Raw genomic sequence first — 21,835 nt, forward strand, 5'->3', positions numbered from 1 at the left:
GCTCACCAACGGTTGTCACCCCACTTGTTCTGGAGCAGATCGTTGTCCTGACGGAGCTGGCCCAGCTCGGAGCGCAGGTTGCGGTCTTGGCTGCTGAGCGAGGACAGCTGACACCGCAGGTCCGACTCTAGCTGTCTGTTGGCCTGGAGGTCCGCCTTCAGGCGCTTCACGTCCTGCTCCAGCCTTTGCATCAGAAAATAAATACATAGAATGAGGGCATTTATTTGTGTGGGTTGAAACTCAAAACTAGGACTGGTGGTCTAAAATAAATGCTATTATTGATTTGGCATGCATAAGAAAGTGGAAAGAAAACATAGCTTTTGGACTACATGGTCCTTACAGCATCTATAGAACTAAGGTTGTTACACGGGTTAGAATGCTTAGTCAGCGTTAATACCAATGATTACTTTATTGTAAGTGTAACATGCATAGGGATGGGTACCGCATTCGGTGCTTTTTTTTTTAAAGATGCTGGCCAAAGTAAAATCAAACGGTGCCATATTTCCATACCTTTTTTTGCATGTAAAATAAGGCTCCAATTCTCACAAAATGTGTTTGCTCGATTGGATTTGCCATAGAAATGCTACCTATTGGCGATTGATTGCAACTAAGATGCACGTTACAATCAAACAGCTGGTGTGTGACTAGTGCAATACTTACAGTACAACCACCTTGTAGGGCCCAACAACGGACAAGACTGGCACATTCACCTGAATTGCAAAGACTACTTCCTGGCTAAGGCAACACATGTTGTAATTTATGGGTTATATAGTTCATGTGTGATGATCATTCATCATTTGCAGACTTGATTTAATTGCTGATGAATTAATCTATTATTATTTACAGTTAAAAAGAGTGAAAAGGGAATTGATTTGATTCATACGTGTATTTGATATTGACTATTTGAGAAACTCTGACACTGAATGGAGTTGTTTTCTACTTCATAGCCTAACAAAGGGTTAACTAAAATACTGCATGTTCCACAATTCATTGCGGCAAACCGGATGTTAAAAAAGACAGGTGCATTGTGGTTGTTGAGATTGAGCCTACGGGTGAATGAACGAACGACAGATAATAACAAGATAAAAGGGTCGTTTTGTACCGTTTTGTATGCCCACTTTTTTCTTATGTAAAGTACAACTTTATTTACACATTTCCGACGTCCTGTCCAATACTTTGATCGTAGTTAATCTACAACACACCTTAGTGTATACACGAGTGCCATCTAATGTCTTGGAATTGCAACTCTATACAAAGTCACCAATACAGTACTTGCAAATGAGACACAAAAGTCAAAAGAAAACAAGATAAAAACTGGACACCACAGCTCAGTATTACATGTTAAATAAAAACATTAATGATAATTAACGTTGATTAAAACATTTGAACACACACAAAAGCACAGAATTTGGGTGGCATTGATTATAGAGTTCCAGGTACCGGGAATTGGTACTGTATCCATTCAAATGTGAAAGGTACCCATCCCCAAACACCAACAACTGTGTAGCAGCACTTTAAAGTGCATGCAGAGGTAGATAAAGCTGTCCAAACAATACTTCAATTCTACTGCCATCTTGTGGAGTTAATACAACTCAAATAAAAAGGGTTGCCTACAGCCACAGCTGTGTAATGCCTAAGTTTTGTGTGGAGAACTAAGCAGTTAATTGCAGCATTATTTAAAAGGTATTTGACCTCATTGTCAGAACTGAAAGAAGCCACATTGCATAAGAAGGATAAGGTCAAGGTTGACTTACCGGACTAAAGCATCCAGTTTTCCCAGCTGGTTGTTGGGGATGCAGTTCTCCACAGGATCCCTCTGACTTTTCCCGCTCCCTCCTTTCTGCTTCTTCTCATTCTTGCTGGCCGAGGAAGCCGTCTGAACGCTGCCGTTGCTGAAGCTGTGATTCCTGGGAGGGGAGTTGGAGACGCCGCCCCCGGAAGCATTTTTGCAGTTCTTGCCGCTTCCCGCCGCTTCCTCTTTGGAAGCAGCGTGTGCAGGGGCCTCGCTGTCTGCCGCCACGTCGTTACTAAGTTTCTTTGCCCTGATGAAGTTCTCAATATATTCCGTCTCCTGTAGTTTGGAGTCCAGTGAGTGTAGAATGTTGTTGTTATTGATTCCCAGGCTGTTTTGCTTTTTGCTTTCCCGCTCTTTTGCGGTGCTGTCCTTCCCTTTCTCCCGATACTCCAGCTCTGGCAATGGCACTGAGGAGCTTTTCTTACCGGGAGGGCCCCCGTTCTGGGATATTACTAAGGGTTCTGCCTCTGAAATCCCTTTGGCTAAAGCAGGAAGAAGAAAGCAAACAAAAAAGTGTTCAGATCAAAACAGACGTGTGCAATAAGTAGTTCTGTATTGTTTTTAGAGATTGGATTGATGGCTCTTTGTAGGGAGTCGGCTCTCGTTCCTTTGAAAGAGTCGTTCAAAAGACTGGCTCTTTATTATCATTTTAGTTGTATTTTATGAAAGAAACTATTATTGCTGGGAATTATTCTGAAATATTAAATATATATTTGTTGTTGTTTTCATTGTAAACAATCGTTAGGAATGAGAGTGACAACATTATTTTGAATATTCTCTCACCGAAAAAAAAAATTGTAGCACTTTAACAATACCGAAAAAAAATACATAAATAAGTAATTCTGTATTGTTTCTAGAGATGGGTTTTATGGCTCTTTGTAGGGAGCCGGGTCTTGAGGAGCCGTTACTTTGAAAGAGCCGTTCAAAAGACTGACTATTTATTATCGTTCTTTTTTTTTTTGGTCGTTTGTTTTTTTTGTATTTTATGAAAAACAATTACTGGTAGCAGTTATAAGCCAAGATTGGTCTATTGGTGGGAATGATTCGTAAATATTGAATATGTATTTTTTGTTGTGTTTTCATTGTAAACATTCCTTAGGAATGAGAGTGACAACACTATTTTGAATATTCTCCCACCGGAAAAAAACTTGTAGCACATGTGCATTTTAACAATACAGGAAAAAAAAATACATAACTAAAGTCATTCTGTATTGCCTCTAGAGATGGCTTTTATGGCTCTTTGTAGGGAGCCGGCTCTCGTTCCTTTCAAAGAGTCGTTCAAAAGACTGGCTCTTTAGTATCGTTTTTTTTCTGTATTTTATGAAAGAAACAATTACTGATAGCAGTAAGAATTATTCTGAATTATTACATTATTTTCTTTTGTTGTGTTTTCATTGTAAAGATTCCTTAGGAATGAGAGTGAAAACACTATTTTGAATATTCTCTCACTGGAAAAAAAATTGTAGCATACATGCATTTTAACAATACTGAAAAACAAAAACAAATAAGTAATTTTGTATTGTTTCTAGAGATGGGTTTTGTGGCTCTTTGTAGGGAGTCTGCCCTTGTTTCTTTGAAAGAGGAGTTCAGAAGACTGGCTCTTTATTATCGTTCTTTTTTTTGTTTGCTTTGCTTTTTTGTATTTTAGGAAAGAAACAATTACTGGTATCAGTTATAAGCTAAGATTGGTCTATTGGTGGGAATTATTCTGAAATACTGAATATATAGTTTTTGTGGTGTTTTCATTGTAAACATTCCTTAGGAATGAGAGTGACAACACTATTTTGAATATTCTCTCACTGAAATTTTTTTGTAGCACTCATACATTTTAACAACACTAAAAAAAATACATAAATAATAAGTAATTCTGTATAGATGGGATTCATGGCTCTTTGTAGGGAGCCGGGTCTTGAGGAGCCGTCCCTTTGAAAGAACCATTCAAAAGACTGCCTCTTTATTGTAGTATTTTTAAAAAAATAGTTTTATTGTATTTTATGAAAGAAACAATTAATGGTAGCAGTTTTTAGCCAATATTGGTCTATTGGTGGGAATTATTCAGAAATATTAAATATATTTTTTGTTGTGTTTTCATTGTAAACAATCCTCAGGAATGAGAGTGAAAACACTATTTTGAATATTCTCTCACTGGAATAAAAAAATTGTTGCCCAAGTGCATTTTAACAATACTGACAAAAATACATAAATAATAAGTAATTCTGTATTATTTCTAGAGATAGGATTTATGGCTCTTTGTAGGGAGTCGGCACTCGTTCCTTTTGAAAGAGCCATTCAAAAGACTGGCTCTTTATTATTGTTTTTTTTGTTTTTTTAATTGCTTTTTTTGTATTTTATGAAATAAACAATTACTGGTAGCAGTTATAAGCCAAGATTGGTCTATTGGGGGGAATTATTCTGAAATACTGAATTATTTTTTTTTTGTCGTGTTTTCATTGTAAACATTCCTTAGGAATGAGAGTGACAACACTATTTTGAATATTCTCCCACCGGAAAAAAACTTGTAGCACACGTGCATTTTAACAATACAGGAAAAAAAATACATAACTAAAGTCATTCTGTATTGATTCTAGAGATGGCTTTTATGGCTCTTTGTAGGGAGCCGGCTCTCGTTCCTTTAAAAGAGTCGTTCAAAAGACCGGCTCTTTAGTATTGTTTTTTTTCTTTTTTTTCCTGTATTTTATGAAAGAAACAATTACTGATAGCAGTAAGAATTATTCTGAATCATTACATTATTTTCTTTTGTTGTGTTTTCATTATAAACATTCCTTAGGAATGAGAGCGAAAACACTATTTTGAATATTCTCTCCTTAGAAAAAAAATTGTAGCATACATGCATTTTAACAATACTGAAAAACAAAAACAAATAAGTAATTTTGTATTGTTTCTAGAGATGGGTTTTGTGGCTCTTTGTAGGGAGTCTGCCCTTGTTTCTTTGAAAGAGGAGTTCAGAAGACTGGCTCTTTATTATCGTTCTTTTTTTTGTTTGCTTTGCTTTTTTGTATTTTAGGAAAGAAACAATTACTGGTATCAGTTATAAGCTAAGATTGGTCTATTGGTGGGAATTATTCTGAAATACTGAATATATAGTTTTTGTGGTGTTTTCATTGTAAACATTCCTTAGGAATGAGAGTGACAACACTATTTTGAATATTCTCTCACTGAAATTTTTTTGTAGCACTCATACATTTTAACAACACTAAAAAAAATACATAAATAATAAGTAATTCTGTATAGATGGGATTCATGGCTCTTTGTAGGGAGCCGGGTCTTGAGGAGCCGTCCCTTTGAAAGAACCATTCAAAAGACTGCCTCTTTATTGTAGTATTTTAAAAAAAATAGTTTAATTGTATTTTATGAAAGAAACAATTAATGGTAGCAGTTTTTAGCCAATATTGGTCTATTGGTGGGAATTATTCAGAAATATTAAATATATTTTTTGTTGTGTTTTCATTGTAAACAATCCTCAGGAATGAGAGTGAAAACACTATTTTGAATATTCTCTCACTGGAATAAAAAAATGGTTGCCCAAGTGCATTTTAACAATACTGACAAAAATACATAAATAATAAGTAATTCTGTATTATTTCTAGAGATAGGATTTATGGCTCTTTGTAGGGAGTCGGCACTCGTTCCTTTTGAAAGAGCCATTTATTATTGTTTTATTTTGTTTTTTTAATTGCTTTTTTTGTATTTTATGAAATAAACAATTACTGGTAGCAGTTATAAGCCAAGATTGGTCTATTGGGGGGAATTATTCTGAAATATTGAATTTTTTTCTTTTGTCGTGTTTTCATTGTAAACAATCCTTAGGAATGAGAGTGACAACACTATTTTAAATATTCTCTCACCGGAAAAAAAAACAAAAAAACTTGTAGCACAAGTGCATTTTAACTATTTAGAAAAAAAGCAAAAAAATAAGCAAGAATAAAATGTGTTTTTGTATGCCCCATCCATCCATTTTCTACCGCTTGTCCCTCTTGGGATCGCGGGGGTGCTGGAGCCTATCCCAGCTGCACTCGGGCTGCACCCTGGACAAGTCGTTATTTAATGTATGTAAAAAGCATAAATAAAACTAATAAAAATTAGGGCATAATAAAAAATGTGTGTACAAAATTGTACTACAAATTAACCAGAAAAGTGATTAACATAAATGAATAAAAATCATTTGGAAAAAGTGAATCCAAAAGCGGCGATGCTTCCTTTGACTCTGACTTATTTTCTAGTCCAATGGGGTGACGCTGTATCTAGATGTGCATAAAAAACGGCTAAAAAATAAATTAATTTAAAAGCGGCTCTCAAACAAATGGATCACAACTGCGAATCACTTCTCATCGTTCACTTAAAAGAGCCGTTCAAAAGACTCAATTTGTTCGCCAACGTCACATCTCTACTTTGTTGCTTATGATTCATGTGTGCATCTCTCACCCTCCTCTGCCTCCCTCTCTTGTCGCTGGAGCATCTGCTGCTCTGGAGGTAGCGCCTGTTGCAGCAGCTCCATGTAGAAGTCATTCTCCTTCTGCACCTCCTTCTGCTTCCTCAGGCGCATCTTGTAGCTCACGTAGCTCTTGAAGCCGAAGCCCAGAGTAACAACCGGGTAGCCAATGCTGGGACAAAAGAGATGAATATGGGCAATTTTACAATAATGCAGGAAATAGAGACGTGTGTTTTTAAGCGCAAGGACTGTGATAAGTCAACATGGAAGCCACACAGTATCCAAAGTTGTACAATTTGGAGTTCGACCAAAAATGTATTCAATCGTTTTTTTTATTTCTATGTCAGAAGAAAGCAGAAGTTGCAAAGCAAGGTTGGTTGCATAAACAAAGACAATCGCTAACAGCCAATCAGGTGACGGTATCAACTATCTAGTTTGGTTGCACCATCTTGTTGTCTTGATTGCTTACCCTTTAGAGCACAGCCATAACTTCTTGGCACTAAACCTGCAGAAAATAGTTCTTCTCAGGTTTCTCTGCATTAACATTTTCACACTATTTTCTTACACTTTATTAAGCATTGTTTACATATTCCTTATGTTTGCACCTTCCTTTTAAAAGGTTATTGTTAAGAGTTGAATGCGATGTTACTATTTTGATTGTTTTCCATGCTTGTGTTGACATTTCCTTTCCTTTCTGCTCTGATAGTCGAGGGCATTGTAATCAGAGGAAGGTTACATTTGAAATAAAAATTGTATGTATTTATGTAGATGTTATATATTTTTCTTCTGCTCTTTATTTTCCATAGGTCATAAAAAAGATCAATAATATATATAAAGAGTTTACATCATCATTACGTGTTGTTACGCAAGATGTAAACAAATCTTGCAAAACTTCCACTCACTGAAAATCTAAAAAAATAACTGAGCGATTTGGTTTTTTCTTTAACTTTTTTTTTGTGTTTGTGACACCAAAGCATTAACACTGTACTACTAACCATCAGGCATTGTACCCCTGTTTAACATTAATACTGCTAATTAGAGCTGTGAATCTTTGGGCAGCACACAGTTCAATTAGCATCTTGGGGGTAATAATTCAATTCAGAATCCAATAATGATTCAAACTCAATACTTTATTAATAACACTGGGTGCCACTTCTAATTAACTACATCCCTTCATAAAATAGACAAACAGCTCTGATACATTTTTATATTACTTAAAAGAAAACTGGTTTTGTTTAACAAAATGCTATCCAAACATTTAATAAAGTCAAATACAAATAAGACAAGAGAATTATCCAACACTTCTCAGTGTGTGAATGTGTGTGTGTCTGAATGGGTGAATGTGGAAAATAGTGTCAAAGCGCTTTGAGTTCCTTTAAAAAAGGTAGAAAAGCGCTATACAAGTACGACCCATTTACCATTTCTAAAATAAATGTGTACAGCAGAAATAGATCATCTACATCAACTATATGATTTGCCTGAGTGGTTGACAGGACAGATAAAAAAATAGATTTTTATTATTTTCAATCGAATAAGAATCGGGAATAATTCGAAAATCTATTTTTTTTGACACCCCTATTGTTAATTGTTACATCCCTATTTAAAAGGCATGTTAAATGTGTGATGCTTTTGGGGGTCAAGCACCCATTACGTTTATTTTAATAGTGTTCCCTGGTTTAACGCTGGGATTACGTTCCAAAAAATACCCGCTTGAAGTGAAATCCGTGTAGTAGTAGATTTTTTCTCTTCGTTTGTGTTTTCGTTCAATATTTTTTTTTTTTTCGTTTACAGTTTTTTCATTTACCAGATTTATTTACTGTGCACGTTTTCTCGTTTACAGGTTGTTGTTTTATATTTATTATGTTTTTTTCGTTTAGAGTACTATGTACAGCATATGTTTTTTCATTTCTTATATATTTTTTAAGTCTGTAAAACCCCTAACCACACACTTGATAAACTTTGCTCAGACAGGCATGAACATTTTCTCACATTTCTCTTGTTTAAACACTGTCAAAGTTCAAACCTTCATGGATTTAAAAAAATAAGTACAGTACACTACTGTTATTAAAGGATGAAACCAAAGATCAAAACCTGTTTTTTTAGGGCTCTATGATTTTGTGACCTATAAATAAGCCCGGGTTTTATCATAAAACCCGCAGCATTTCCACACATAACCAGAGTCACACAATCTTTTTGGGCCTTAAATCCTGCACTTTTGGCTTTGTCCTGCATTATAAAAGCTGCGAGAGGGCATTCGTTTCCACAATAAGCCTGTGTCATCCATACTAAAAACTTGTTCAGGATTATATCCGCCACCACAGTATGCATTCTGTAGTGTACAGGACACATGGCATGAAGAAGATTAATTGACAATGGTCTACAGTCTTTTAGCGAATCAGGATGCAGAACACAATGCGCATTCTTACGCTGTAAAAAAAAAAAGAAAAGCATGCGACACTGTAAAAAATTACACACACACACACAAAAAATCAGTGTAATGTTTTTCTAGGTACGACTGTCACAGAACTGGTATCTTAATGTATTTGGTCAATAACTGTACACTAAAAAGTATTGTCGCACAGAACAAAGACTGCAAAGGAAAATCACTTTCCTTACACCGGTCCAGGGTCAGGAAACGGGCAGCTAGCATCACTACATGCCCTTCACACCCTGGTCACAAACTGTTGAAGCTCCTCCCCTTAGGCAGGCGTTACAAATCACAGTATGCCAAAACAACATAAGGACAATTTTTCCCCATGACGAACGCTGCGAAATAATTCTGGAACTAATCTGTTACTGTACTAACTCATGTTCATGTCATCATTTTGTTTTGCTCTATTGGCCTCTGCACTATTATCTCATAAGCCTTGCACATAGTCGTTATTTAAGCATTTATTTATTGTTTACATAAAACAAAGAGAGCCCGGAATACCAAGTCAAATTCCTTGGGTGTTACACATACTCGGCCAATAAAGCTAATTCTGATAAAATGAATTTTGTGTGCTAGCTTGCTTCTCAGTAAATGAGCACAGTCACCAATTGGTAAGTTTATCAAAGTGCAGTTATAAAATCAGCGTTTAACGATCATTTTAATTTAAAAGAGTAATACCGTATTTTCCAGACCATAGGGCGTACCGGATTTTAAAGCGCACTGCAGATGAATGGTCTATTTTCAATTTTTTTTCATATATAAGGCACACCGGACTATGGGCCGCATTAAAGGAGTCATATTATTATGATTTTTTTCTAAATGTAAAAGACTTCCTTGTGGTCTACATAACATGTAACGGTGGTTCTTTGCTCAAAATGTTGCATAGATGATGTTTTACACATCATCTTCAAGTCACTTTCTGACAGTCGCTTCAGGATGCGCCGTTTTGTGGGCGGTCTTATTTACATGCCTCCACTTCGACAGCGTCCTTTCTCCGTCATCTTTGTTGTAGCGGTGCAGTGTGCAAGGACGGGAGTGGAAGAAGTGTCGAAAGATGGCGCTAACTGTTTTAATGACATTCAGACTTTACTTCAATCAATAACGGAGCAGCATCTTCTCATGCGGAAACAACACCGGAAATGTGTCCCGTGAAAAAACGGCCGACCGGAACTCTCTAATAACTAAAGTTCCTTGGTTGAATAATGTACACTCACTATACAGGTATGTTTTAGTGACTTCATGGTGAGTTTACTGACAGATATAAGTAAGAACTTTACACTACTTTATATTAGAAATGACAACAGTGGAGGATGAATGTCACATAAAAAGAAGATAGAGAAAAAGAAGAAGCTTATCGACTACGGTGTCAGCACGGACTACAAAGGCGGACGCGCGCAAATTTTCAGGACTTATGCAGATCCCAAATACAGATCAGCAGGTACCAGAAGGTAGGAAAAGTTGCTTTTGCATAATATTGTGAAACAAAACGCCAGATAATATCTTACATTATACACACACCATAATAATACTCCTATGTTGAAGCACAGTACAATCCATTAAGCGGTGCAGCTTCATAACTTACCAAAATCATACTAAAACACTTTGATAGATTTTTGAGTGCCGTGTGTAATGTTCTATATTTTCAATGGAACATATAAAACGTTGGTGTTGTTTACTTGAGTCATATTGCCATCATATACCAGTCTACACAAATCTCTTATGTGCGACTGCCATCTACTGGTCACACTTATCATTACACCATGTACCAAATAAAATTGCTTCGAGGTCGGTAAGCAAAACCAGAATTATTCCGTACATTAGGCGCACCGGGTTATAAGGCGCACTGTCGAGTTTTGAGGAAAACAAAGGATTTTAAGTGCGCCTTATAATCCGGAAAATTAGACTTAGACTTCCTTTTTATTGTCATTCAAATTTGAACTTTACAGCACAGATAAGAACAAAATTTCGTTACATAAGCTCGCAGGATAAAAAAGCAATAAGGTGCATATATAAATAAATAAATATATATAAATAATATATAAATATATATATAAAATAAATAAATATATATAATTAAATAATAGATTACTGTACAGATAAATATATTGCACTTTTTCACATGCGTCCACGTTTATGGATGTATGTTATATTGTCTTCTTTATTCCAGCGAGTTAATCCATTTTGGGGGGAGTTGAGGGGATAATTTAATTACGATGCGTTCAAGAGTCAAAATACGGTAATACTAACCATTGGGCGTTTTATAACGGTTTATCATTACCTGTTTTGAAAAGGTTTTGTTACATTTTTATACAAAATAATATATTCTGATAGTGTTTGAATCAAAAATTGTGTTGAATCGACAATGGGTTCTGAATCAAATCGTCACCCCCCAAAAAATATAAGTGGAATCGTGAGTTGAAATGAATACGATAAAGTAGGAGGACCTACCAGTGAGCAGCAAAAGGTCGACACAAGTCAACGTGAAAGTTCTTCAGATCTTTAAAGCGGATGGCAGCTTCGATGTAAACAAACAGGATCCACAGCGATACAGTGGGGAGACACACTCCTCTCTCTAGGTGTAACACACACACGGTCAAACAAGCACAAACTTCAAATCATTGAAATTGAACAATGTGACTTGAACTGACCTGTGTGCCACACATACTGGACCCACACATAAGTGCTGGCAGCAAAGAAGAGCCACTGAACGGGGATGAGGAGGAGGCAGATGATGTCTGATGTCAACGCCACAAATACGAAGAAGAACGAGAACGCCTGAAAGAGAAGATTCATAAAGTGACTAAATTGTTTCGTCATTGCTACTACATGGGGGGGAAAAACACTCTTACCAGTCCTTGATATCTGTAGGAATCGTAGACGCTGCGGAGAAAAAGCCAGAAGGGCCACAGGTACTCGAACCTGAACTCCAGCACAAAGTCAGCCAGCAGAACCAACACCCACACGACCAGGAACTTCAGATACAGAAATGTACTGCAGCAGAAAAGACACAAAACTTTAATCTGGCTCAGGCATCGGCCAATTAGGTGTTTAGGAAGTATATACAGTATCACTCCAGCACTACTTGTACGCAACATGTTTTTGTTTTGAATAAAAAAAAATGTATACATTGAAAATAAAAAGAATAAGTTATAACAATTTTAATTATAAAATGTTAAACGGGTTATGCTTGTATAGTGCTTTTCTACTTTCAGGGTACTCAAAGCGCTTTGACACTATTTCCACATTCACACACTGATGGCCATTTAGATTTAGACCATTGTCAATCAATCTTCTTGCCATGTGTCCTGTACACTACAGAATGCATACTGTGGTGGGGGATATAATCCTGAACCAAGTTTTTGGTGTGGATGAGACAGGTTTATTGTGGAAACGAAGGCCCTAACCCTGACCCAACAGGAGCAAGGGTGAAGTGTCTTGCTCAAGGACACAACGGACGTGACGAGGTTGGTAGAAGCTGGGAATCGAACCAGGAACGTATGTACCATGAATTGATTTACGTGGACCCCGACTTAAACAAGTTGAAAAACTTATTCGGGTGTTACCATTTAGTGGTCTATTGTACGGAATATGTACCGTATTTTTCGGAGTATAAGTCGCTCCGGAGTATAAGTCTCACCGACCGGAAATGCATAATAAAGAAGGAAAAAAACATATATAAGTCGCACTGGAGTATAAGTCGCATTTTTTGGGGGAAATGTATTTGATAAAAGCCAAATCCAAGAATAGACATTTGAAAGGCAATTTAAAATAAATAAAGAACAGTGAACAACAGGCTGAATAAGTGTACGTTATATGAGGCATAAATAACCAACTGCTATGTTAACGTAACATATTATGGTAAGAGTCATTCAAATAACTATAACATATAGAACATGCTATATGTTTACCAAACAATCTGTCACTCCTAATCACTAAATCCCATGAAATCTTATACGTCTAGTCTCTTATCAATAATATTATTTGATATTTTACGCTAATGTGTTCATCATTTCACACATAAGTCGCTCCTGAGTATAAATCGCACCCCCGGCCAAACTATGAAAAAAAACTGTGACTGCGGGACGGCGTGGCGAAGTTGGTATAGTGGCCGTGCCAGCAATCGGAGGGTTGCTGGTTACTGGGGTTCAATCCCCACCTTCTACCATCCTCGTCACGTCCGTTGTGTCCTTGGGCAAGACACTTCACCCTTGCTCCTGATGGCTGCTGGTTAGCGCCTTGCATGGCAGCTCCCGCCATCAGTGTGTGAATGTGTGTGTGAATGGGTGAATGTGGAAATACTGTCAAAGCGCTTTGAGTACCTTGAAGGTAGAAAAGCGCTATACAAGTATAACCCATTTATCATTTATTTATTTACCTGTAGTCCGAAAAATATGGTAATCCTGAACAAGATGTTGGTAAGGATGAGACAGGCTTATTGTGGAAACGAAGGCCCTAACCACGACCCATCAGGAGCAGGGGTGAAGTGTCTTGCTCAAGGACACAACGGACGTGACGAGGTTGGTAGAAGCTGGGGATCGAACCAGGAACCCTCAGGTTGCTGGCACGGCCACTCTCCCAGCCATCCCCAAAATGTTTGTTGTACACAACTCATATGCCACAAGGAAATATTTTCACAACAAAGGCCCAAATTGTCAATATATGTTGTTCCTAGAAGCAAATCTCGTGAGACTTCAGCTTCACACGTAAACTCCACAGGTGTTTTTAATGTTTTTTTTGTACTTGGTGAAAATATTTTTAATCATATTAAAAAAAAACACTGGCTCTGCTTTATAAATGTGTTATTAAAAAAAACAAAAAACATACAATATAAATCTTTTTTTTATTTAGTGGATTTATAATTTGTATAGTGTTTTATGTCAACGGACGGACGAAACAACCGGAAAACGCATATTGCGCCTTATTAACGTAATTTAAAAACAGTCGCCTCTTGACACTATCATTAATAAACCATTAAGACACAAATAATGTGTTTAAAATGACGTATAGTCACGGGCTACAATATAATGAATGAGCTTTGTAAAAAAAAAAATGGCTCCAGTTTTAAATGAGCTAGCTAGCCAGCATCAAAATAAGACATTTAGGCCCATAACGCGGACACAATGTTCATTTAGCCGTGTGAATGTTTCCAAATGTACATTCATAAAAAATATGAATGAAAAGCCCAGACTGGGGGCACGATGTCGCGACAGAGAAAGGCGCCATTGTTACACAATAGCGTTTTTCTAGTACCTTCTTATAGACCCTCTTAGTACCTGCTGTATAGACCCTCTTAGTACCTGCTATATATACCCTCCGTGATTCGGTTCCGTTTTAACGGCCGTCTGAGTTTGCTGCAGTCCGCATTGCGCCGCTTCATCCTCCCCCCGAAGATTCGCCCGTCCGGTCCGTGTGGTAAGTGGAGCAGGGGGCAGTCATCCGCGCACGGCGAAACAACACCAAACACGTCTTCGATTAGCCACCATTGTTGTTGTTAAAGTGCACATGAAACAAAGAAATAAATAATAACAGTCCCGCGGAAGGACCGCCCCTTTTCACGACACGCCGCCTGCCTTCTCCCACGTCTGACGTCATGACGTCACCGGAGGGCGTTCCTCAAACATGGCGGACCCCGGCGACCAGGCAGCTTTGGCTACATTTTGAGTGTTTTTAGGCCATTATTCAACAACGGTAAGAGTTGCCTTAATTACATAATATCCTGTATACTTTGTAATATTTTAGGTTTGTTCATTTAGCTTCGCTCAGACGCTAATTACTGTTACTTCGCACGACTTAGCCAGGCATGCTCGCAGCACCACGTTGGAGTGCAAACTGACAACACATTACAAAACATTTATGAATCATCCTGCGTTTTAAGAAACATTTTACTTTTTCTGCAAGCCGAGTTTTTGTGCCACGTACTGTACATTCACTCAAGCGCTCAGCTACATGCAATTACTTGGTTCCAGACCTAACCGTGGTAAACAACTATGGTTTTCATTAATGAATTGGATATTTTTCATAGTTAAAGCATGGAAAAACGTTTTACGACCTCCTAACTACGTTTTTTTAACATAATTGGAGCCCTCTAAACATAAAATAACAGACAGAGTCACCTTTACTGTCGTTTCACCCAATATAGTAGCCTTGAGTGTGGTCTACTGTAGTTTATACCATAGACATAAGTAGACGCAGCATTGGCTGCTGTGAGGCGAGAAATTGGGCCGCCATCTTGAAGTGGTGATGAGGAGCCGGCGAGCAGCCTAAACTGACAGTTGGCAGGTAGAAAACAAAGATGCCGGGCTGGTGTTCAGCGTTTTCCTGCTCAAATGAGTGGACTGTTGAAAATAGGAATTGGGGGGATTACTTTTCACAAGTAAGATTTAACATAAATGTACTATTGGTTGTATTTTGTGAAATTTCACCAGCCGCCACTGATTATGATGCATTCTCATTTTAGGCGAAGTAGAAGACAATACTTTATTAACGGTATAATTGTAGCCAGGAATAAGTCTTCAAGTAACAATATTCAAATACTAACATTGTTGGGTAAGACAGAATTTGGTTTTATTCTGAATCCAGTGAAACAGATTGGTGGTTTTAGCTGATATACAGACTTTCAGGTGTTTATATATGTTTATGTTGAAGTATTTGGCAGACGCTTTTATCCAAAGTGACATACATAAATAATTCATATAAAACAATCAGTGTAAACATGATCATTTAAGGGAAGAATGTAATACAAAATATCAATACAAAGTGTCAAGACAGAATAAATTATCTGCTGCTGCAGCAACAGAGATACAGTCTATAAGATATATAGATATCTAATGTATTCATACATTGTTTATGTAGCAGGTATATATAACCTAATCATATTGTTTCTTCAACTAAAAAATAGCTGACTGTTTTTTTCCCCCTTCTCTGGGATTATATTCCCAGTTTTGATCTGGGACGTCTGGTCACTTATAGCATATAAGAATATTCTATACTGTTAAGCAAACTATGAATAATAAAACACGCCAAAACATGTGTCCTTTATCATAGCTACACGTATGACAAAAAAAGCGCGTGGAAATCAGTGGTATTCAGTGAGGTCAAATGAATTAATTGTGCTGACAGTTCATTGCTCCTGCCAAATGAATTGTACTGAGTGGAGCGGATCACCACTCCAAGATGGCGGGCTTGCGTTTCGTCAGCGCCAGTAGGCAGTAGCGCTCCATGCTGCGTACCCTTAGAAGATGTCTATGGAGTAATATGTTAGCACCTCTTTAGGAACAGTTCTCTGAGGAATTTGCATCTCTCCCACATCCCCAAAATGCATGTTAGGCTAATTGGAGGCTCTAAATTGACCATACTGTAAATGTGACTGATTGGTTGTGTCACCTGGCACAAGCTCACCTGTGACCTTTATAAGGAAAACATTATAGAAATGTAATGTATTTTAATGTCTTAATGTGATCACACAGTTTATTTGTGTTCATGCTTCCACAGATGATCAGCCCTGAGGACAAGGTGGAGAAAATGGTCCCAGATACTGAGGAGAAGTGGAGGGAAGGAGTGGAAGAAGAGGCACATGTTGGAGATGGAAAAATAGACAACAAAGAGGAGGACAAGGAAGAAACGAAACGAGAGGCAGAGGAGGAAAAAGGTGATGTCATTGACGAAGACGTTAAAGAAAAGAAAAAAGTAAAGGAGGCGGAACACCCCAAGAATAAAAGAGCTAAAAAGGCTGGCAGAACTAAAGGCCAGAAGCAGCCTGGGCAGCTGAACCTGAACAATGAGGTGGTGTGTATGAGGAAGGAGATGAAGCGGGTGAGGGTGCTCCTCATCAGGAAGCTGACACGGCAGATTGCTGTGCTCAAGAAGAAAAAGGGGAATGAGGTGGCAATTGAGAGGAATCAGAAGAGGGCTGCCCGCCTACTGGACGAGATCCATGCAATGAAAACACTCCAACTGGACCTTGTAAGTATTGCATCCAAATATAATCAGGGCTGTCCAAACGTTTTCCACTGTGGGACGCAAAAATCAAAACACATGTGGGCCATTTAGATTTTTTTTTGTCATAAAAATGTCATTTAAATGTTAAGTCAGATATATATATATATATATATTTGTATATATATGTGTGTGTGTGTATATATATATATATATATATATATGTCCTGGGTATGACACAAAACTGCATCCGGTGATGAGGCTTCAGTTCGGGAGTTCTGGAGTTTTGGGGTAGATGGAGTTACCTCTCAGTCATCATTGCTCCCAGGTCCACTCTGACCCGGGGGGTAGTACCTGTCAGGGTCCCAGCTATGGGTTAAATAGCATTTCAAAGACCTCAACGGTGTAAGTGGCGGAGGATGACACGGCATGTCACAACGGCACTGAAGGCGGATGAAGGCTGCAACAGAGGGTGGTCTCCAGTCGTCATGGATCCATGCCACTGGATCAAGGCACCTCTCTGCCAAGGACCGTGTGGTGGCTGCAGGCGCATCAGTCTCCCCACGCTAAAAGACGTCACGCGCAGGCGTCCTCCCGAATGGGAACCCATCCATTCTGAGGACAGTCATACTCGACTACGAGTGACTGCCGATGATGATGATGATGATGATGATGATGATGATATATATATATATATATATATATATATATATATATATATATATATATATATATATATATATATATATATATATATATATATATATATATATATGTGTGTGTGTGTATATATATATACTGTATATATGTGTGTGTGTATATGTATGTATGTATATATATAAGTGTATATATATATATATATATATATATATACTAGGGCTGCAACAACTAATCGATTAAAATTGATTATAAAAATAGTTGGCGATTAATTTAGTCATCTATTCGTTGGATCTATGCTATGCGCATGCGAAGAGGCTACTTTTTTTATTTTTGTTTTATTTTTATAAACTGCAACATTTACAAACAGCTGAGAAACAATAATCAAAATAAGTATGGTGCCAGTATGCTGTTTTTGTTCAATAAAATACTGGAAAGGATATAAATGTAGTTTGTCTCTTTTATCCGATTATTAATCGATTAATCGAAGTAATAATCGACAGAGTAATCGATTATCAAATTAGTGTTAGTTGCAGCCCTAATATACACGTGTGTGTGTGTGTGTATACTGTGTGTATATATATGTATATATATATATATATATATATATATATATATATATATATATATATATAATGCTTCTAAAAAAGAGAAAATAATAGTAACATTAATAATACATAAAGTTAAATTATTATACATTTATTTATTTCTATGTTTGTTTTATGTACTTCTTGTCAAAGAAAAATCTTTTTAAATGGCAAACACACAAAATATGCAGTTTTTTTCCCCTACAAAATTTTTTCAAAGTGGAATTTTTGACGTAAAGTGTTTGGACCCGTTAATACAACATTGATTTTAATTCATTGTTATTTTTTAAACAAAGAGAGTTTTAAAGAACAAAAAACAGCACGCATGGCATCTGTTTGTTACTATGCAACTTTCTCTCGTTAATTTTCACATATTTGCTTTTTCATTCAATTTTTTTATTTTTAGTAATATTTTTACAGTTTACTGCTAACTGTCAAAAAAATTAGCTGCGAGCCGCAAATGTCCCACAGGCCACACTTTGGACACCCTTGATGTAAATGAATGAAATGATGTAGACTAATCGTTGCAGCCCTAGTTTCCAAGATCCATAACATGCCATGTATAACAGTATGTGATCAAGATACAGATGTTTGTGGCTACATTTGACCAGCGGGTGGTTTGGTCAGCCAGAGCATGCGTGAAGCTCAAGGCCTCATGAGGCTTCCTCTGACCATCACTACTCTTTCTCTGCCCGCAGGTGACCAAGACGGCCTTGCAGAAGACTCTCAACTTTGATCAGGTGTGTAGGAACCCAAAGTCCACCATGTCTGACCGGGCTGTGGCTCGCATTGCCTCGCACCCGCAGTTCAGTAAGAGGATCGAGGACATTAAGGCTGCTGTGAAAGCTTTCCAAGCTGAAAGGGTGAAGGGAGGAAAGCAGGGGGAGAAACATCAAAAGGTGGAAAAGGAAGACGGCGAGCCATCGCCGGTTAAAAGGGCAGACAAAGTAGCCAAGGGGACAAGAAGTACAGAAGAAGTGGAGGAAACAGATGACTCTGAAGAGCAGGAAAGACAACATAGTCAAGTTCCAACTCCAAGTATTAGGCCAGCGTCAGTCAAAAAGTTTGAGGTTAAGCAACCGGCCAGAAAGAAACCACAAGCTAAGAGTCAAGAAAATAAACCCAAACTAAAGCCGACTCATACAAAAGAGGAGGGAGAGAGCGATTCAGAGATATTAGACCAGGACAAATCAGACGGTACCGTGGCTGCCAAACCGGTTCCTAAGCCCACCCTTAGGAAACAAGATGACAAGAGCAATTCTGAGGTTTCTGACAATTCGAACTTAGACGGTACCGTGGCTGCCAAACCTGTGCCTCAAACCAAACAAAGAGACCAGAGCGATTCAGAGATTTCTGAGGACGACAAATCGGACTCAGACGTCAGTATCGTGGCAGCCAAACAGTTGCTTAAACCCACTCTTGGGAAACAAGATGACAAGAGCGATCCTGAGGTTTCTGACAATTCGGACATAGACAGTACAGTGGCTGCCAAACCTGTGCCTCAAACGAAACAAGGAGACCAGAGCGATTCGGAGATTTCTGAGGACGACAAGTCGGACTTAGACGTCAGTACCGTGGCAGCCAAACAGCTGCTTAAACCCACTCTTATGAAACAAGATGACCAAAGCGATTCTGAGATCTCAGACGACGAGGACAAACCCTACTTTGACGACAGCACCGAGGAACGCTTCCACAAGCAGTCCCAGTCGGAGAGCGACAGCGATAACGATTTCTTTGTGGGCAAAGTGAGCAAATTCAAGAAGAAGAAGAAGGAGAAAGAGGGGGTTAAGGTGCAGTCGGTAAAAGAGGAAACGTCAAAACCAGTGGATAAGATTCAGAGTGAGCTTGATGAGCTGGAGTCCAGGTTAAAGGCCAAAGCACCCAAACTGCAGACCGTCTTCTGCTCTTTGTCTCAGTCCAAACCGAGCAGGGGCCGCAGAGGGAATTCCTTTCAGGGCCGAGGGAAGCCGACGGGCAGAGGAAATGGAGATGGTGAAAAGCACAGCAGGTTCCAGAAGGAAGAGAGAGGAACAGCAACGCTAAAGTACAACAAGAACCCAGAGACCAGACGCTTCCGGTCTGAGGAGGCAACCTCCAGAGGGCGTGGCCGAGGTGGTAATCCGAGGCAACAGGATCGCAGAGGAGGATTTTCCCATCAGGCACCACAACAGGCCCTTCATCCCTCCTGGGAGGCCAGTAAGAAACGGAAGGAGCAGCAGGGCCAGATTTTGGCCTTCCAAGGGAAGAAGATCAAGTTTGATGACGATGACTGAGGTCACGTGCATTTGATTTGAAATCATCGTTGGGATGTAACTTTGTGAAAATGTCCCACACCGTTATTGTGACCAAACTCATCACGGGTAGTTATTACTCATGCTAAAATCATTTTTAATTAAGATAAATTAAACAATAGCAGAAGAAATATTGTTCTGGCTTCTTTAAGAGTCACTAATATTATTATTACTGAGTGTTTATATTTGTTTATCTTCTCCCATTTTAATTTGTAAAGGTTTTGTTGGGTGTGTTTCTTAATTTGAAAGGCAAAACAGGTGTTTGTAATGAGGAAAGACATTCATGTGTCTTGTATTCATGTTAGCACGCTTGCTACTTCTGTGATGAGCAGTATCACCGTGACTTTTTGCAAGTGTGGAAATCGATCATAACATTTGAAATAATAAAACTAACCATGGGGAAATGTTTACCATAACTAGAATGGTTACATCATCGTCTTCCATTCAAAGCAGTTTTATTGTTTGATATTGATTTTCCAAAAGTGAAATACATGCAGTTTTTTACCTTCTTGTTATGTTACCATCTATTGTTTAGTAAGTTATCTGCTTATTTCTAATATATATTTACATCCAATATTACATTTACTTTACTCATTCTACATGAGCTGAGTTAATTTTTGTCTTATTTTACCATCTTTCCGTAACCCATTTTGCTTCACATTATAGGTAGGAATTGGACATTTAAAAAAAATGTTATTAAAAATGCATCAAATCAGGTAGTTAGTGAGCAACCTGATTTTGAGTAGGTCACTAACAGGTCTAATAATATTTCCTTTTACTAATAGCATTTTTGATCACTTCAAATTAGTCATCATGCTGTATTTAATGAAAATATAACAAAAAAAAAAGCATTGAGACAATAACCAATGAGTGGATATCTGCTTTATAAATCAGAATCAAAAATACTTTATTAATCCCCGAGGGGAAATTAAGATTTTCAGCACAATCCCATTCAAGAGCAGACAAACATTACAGGGAGACTGACGGGTCTGCCAATTTACGGCGCCCCTTACAAAAACGCTGAGAAACCGGTAAACACTGGGGGGGTGGCGGGGGGGGGGGGGGGTGAGAAAAAACAAATTCAGTCTAAGCCTGGGTCCCTGGAGAAGGGGTCCAGACTAAGACATACACATAAACGTGTGTAAAAGGGAAACCTTAAAGGACATTAAAAGAGCAGAGCTGATGCAACCAGCTGCCACTCCAGCAGTGCCACTTCTAAACACAGCCACAGAAGTAAAACAACAAGAGACAGGAGCAGACCCAACAAAGCAACCAAGAGAGCCGACTCCACCCTCGGCCGCCCACCGACTCTCGGCCAGTGTCCGCATGGATGAGCGAGGATGCGTCCAAGTAGACCGAGGTGTCCAATACCTGCTCATTCAGCCAAGACCCCGTGAAGCTCGTCAGTCCCGGCGCTCAGCACCAGTTCCGCAGCCCGGTCTCTTCATCCGCATAATGAAACCCTTTAAACCAGAGGTGTGTAAAAAAATATTACGAAAACATTTATAGTGGAATTAAAGAGCAAAGATGTGAAATTTAACATTTCAATATTGACACTAATAACACAAAGCTGCCATGCAGTCAGTATTTTACCTAAAACTATATATATATATATATATATAATGTGAGACTTATGTTTAACATTTTAAGGACAGACCTTTTTGTATGGATGGAAGCATGTTTATTTTG

General features: G+C 38.2%; 2 protein-coding genes across 4 annotated transcripts in view; one reads left to right on the plus strand and one right to left on the minus strand.

The window, feature by feature from the left end:
* maco1a (macoilin 1a) overlaps positions 1-14,173 on the minus strand; it is a 28,738-nt gene extending 14,565 nt beyond the window's left edge. For both annotated transcript variants that reach the window (XM_062030149.1, XM_062030148.1), the window contains exons 1-7: positions 13,974-14,173; positions 11,526-11,667; positions 11,325-11,451; positions 11,125-11,248; positions 6,239-6,417; positions 1,755-2,277; positions 25-183 (exon numbers count right to left, since the gene is read on the minus strand). In XM_062030149.1, coding sequence (XP_061886133.1) covers positions 25-183; positions 1,755-2,277; positions 6,239-6,417; positions 11,125-11,248; positions 11,325-11,451; positions 11,526-11,667; positions 13,974-14,053 — 1,334 coding nt within the window. In that variant the 5' untranslated portion in view covers positions 14,054-14,173. The remainder of the gene's footprint in view (positions 1-24; positions 184-1,754; positions 2,278-6,238; positions 6,418-11,124; positions 11,249-11,324; positions 11,452-11,525; positions 11,668-13,973) is intronic.
* Positions 14,174-14,212: 39 nt separating this feature from the next.
* srfbp1 (serum response factor binding protein 1) lies at positions 14,213-20,698 on the plus strand. Of its 2 annotated transcripts, none has more exons than XM_062030146.1 (3): positions 14,213-14,364; positions 16,168-16,638; positions 18,554-20,697. In XM_062030146.1, exons 2-3 carry the CDS (start codon positions 16,168-16,170, stop codon positions 20,126-20,128), a joined length of 2,046 nt encoding a protein of 681 aa, XP_061886130.1. In that variant the 5' UTR covers positions 14,213-14,364; the 3' UTR covers positions 20,129-20,697. The 2 variants fall into 2 exon arrangements, with proteins under 2 accessions (XP_061886130.1, XP_061886131.1); XM_062030147.1 differs by lacking the exon at positions 14,213-14,364 and adding an exon at positions 14,385-14,653 and having other exon boundaries at positions 18,554-20,698.
* The last annotated feature ends 1,137 nt before the right edge of the window (positions 20,699-21,835 follow it).

The sequence above is a fragment of the Entelurus aequoreus genome, linkage group LG20 (genome assembly GCF_033978785.1).
Source record: "Entelurus aequoreus isolate RoL-2023_Sb linkage group LG20, RoL_Eaeq_v1.1, whole genome shotgun sequence".
Lineage (NCBI taxonomy): Eukaryota > Metazoa > Chordata > Actinopteri > Syngnathiformes > Syngnathidae > Entelurus > Entelurus aequoreus.

Coding starts and splice junctions, on each gene's coding strand:
- srfbp1 (XM_062030146.1), top strand. CDS start 16,168: ATGATCAGCCCTGAGGACAAGGTGGAGAAAATGGTCCCAGATACTGAG. Junction 16,639..18,553: donor AAACACTCCAACTGGACCTT/GTAAGTATTGCA, acceptor CTCTGCCCGCAG/GTGACCAAGACGGCCTTGCA.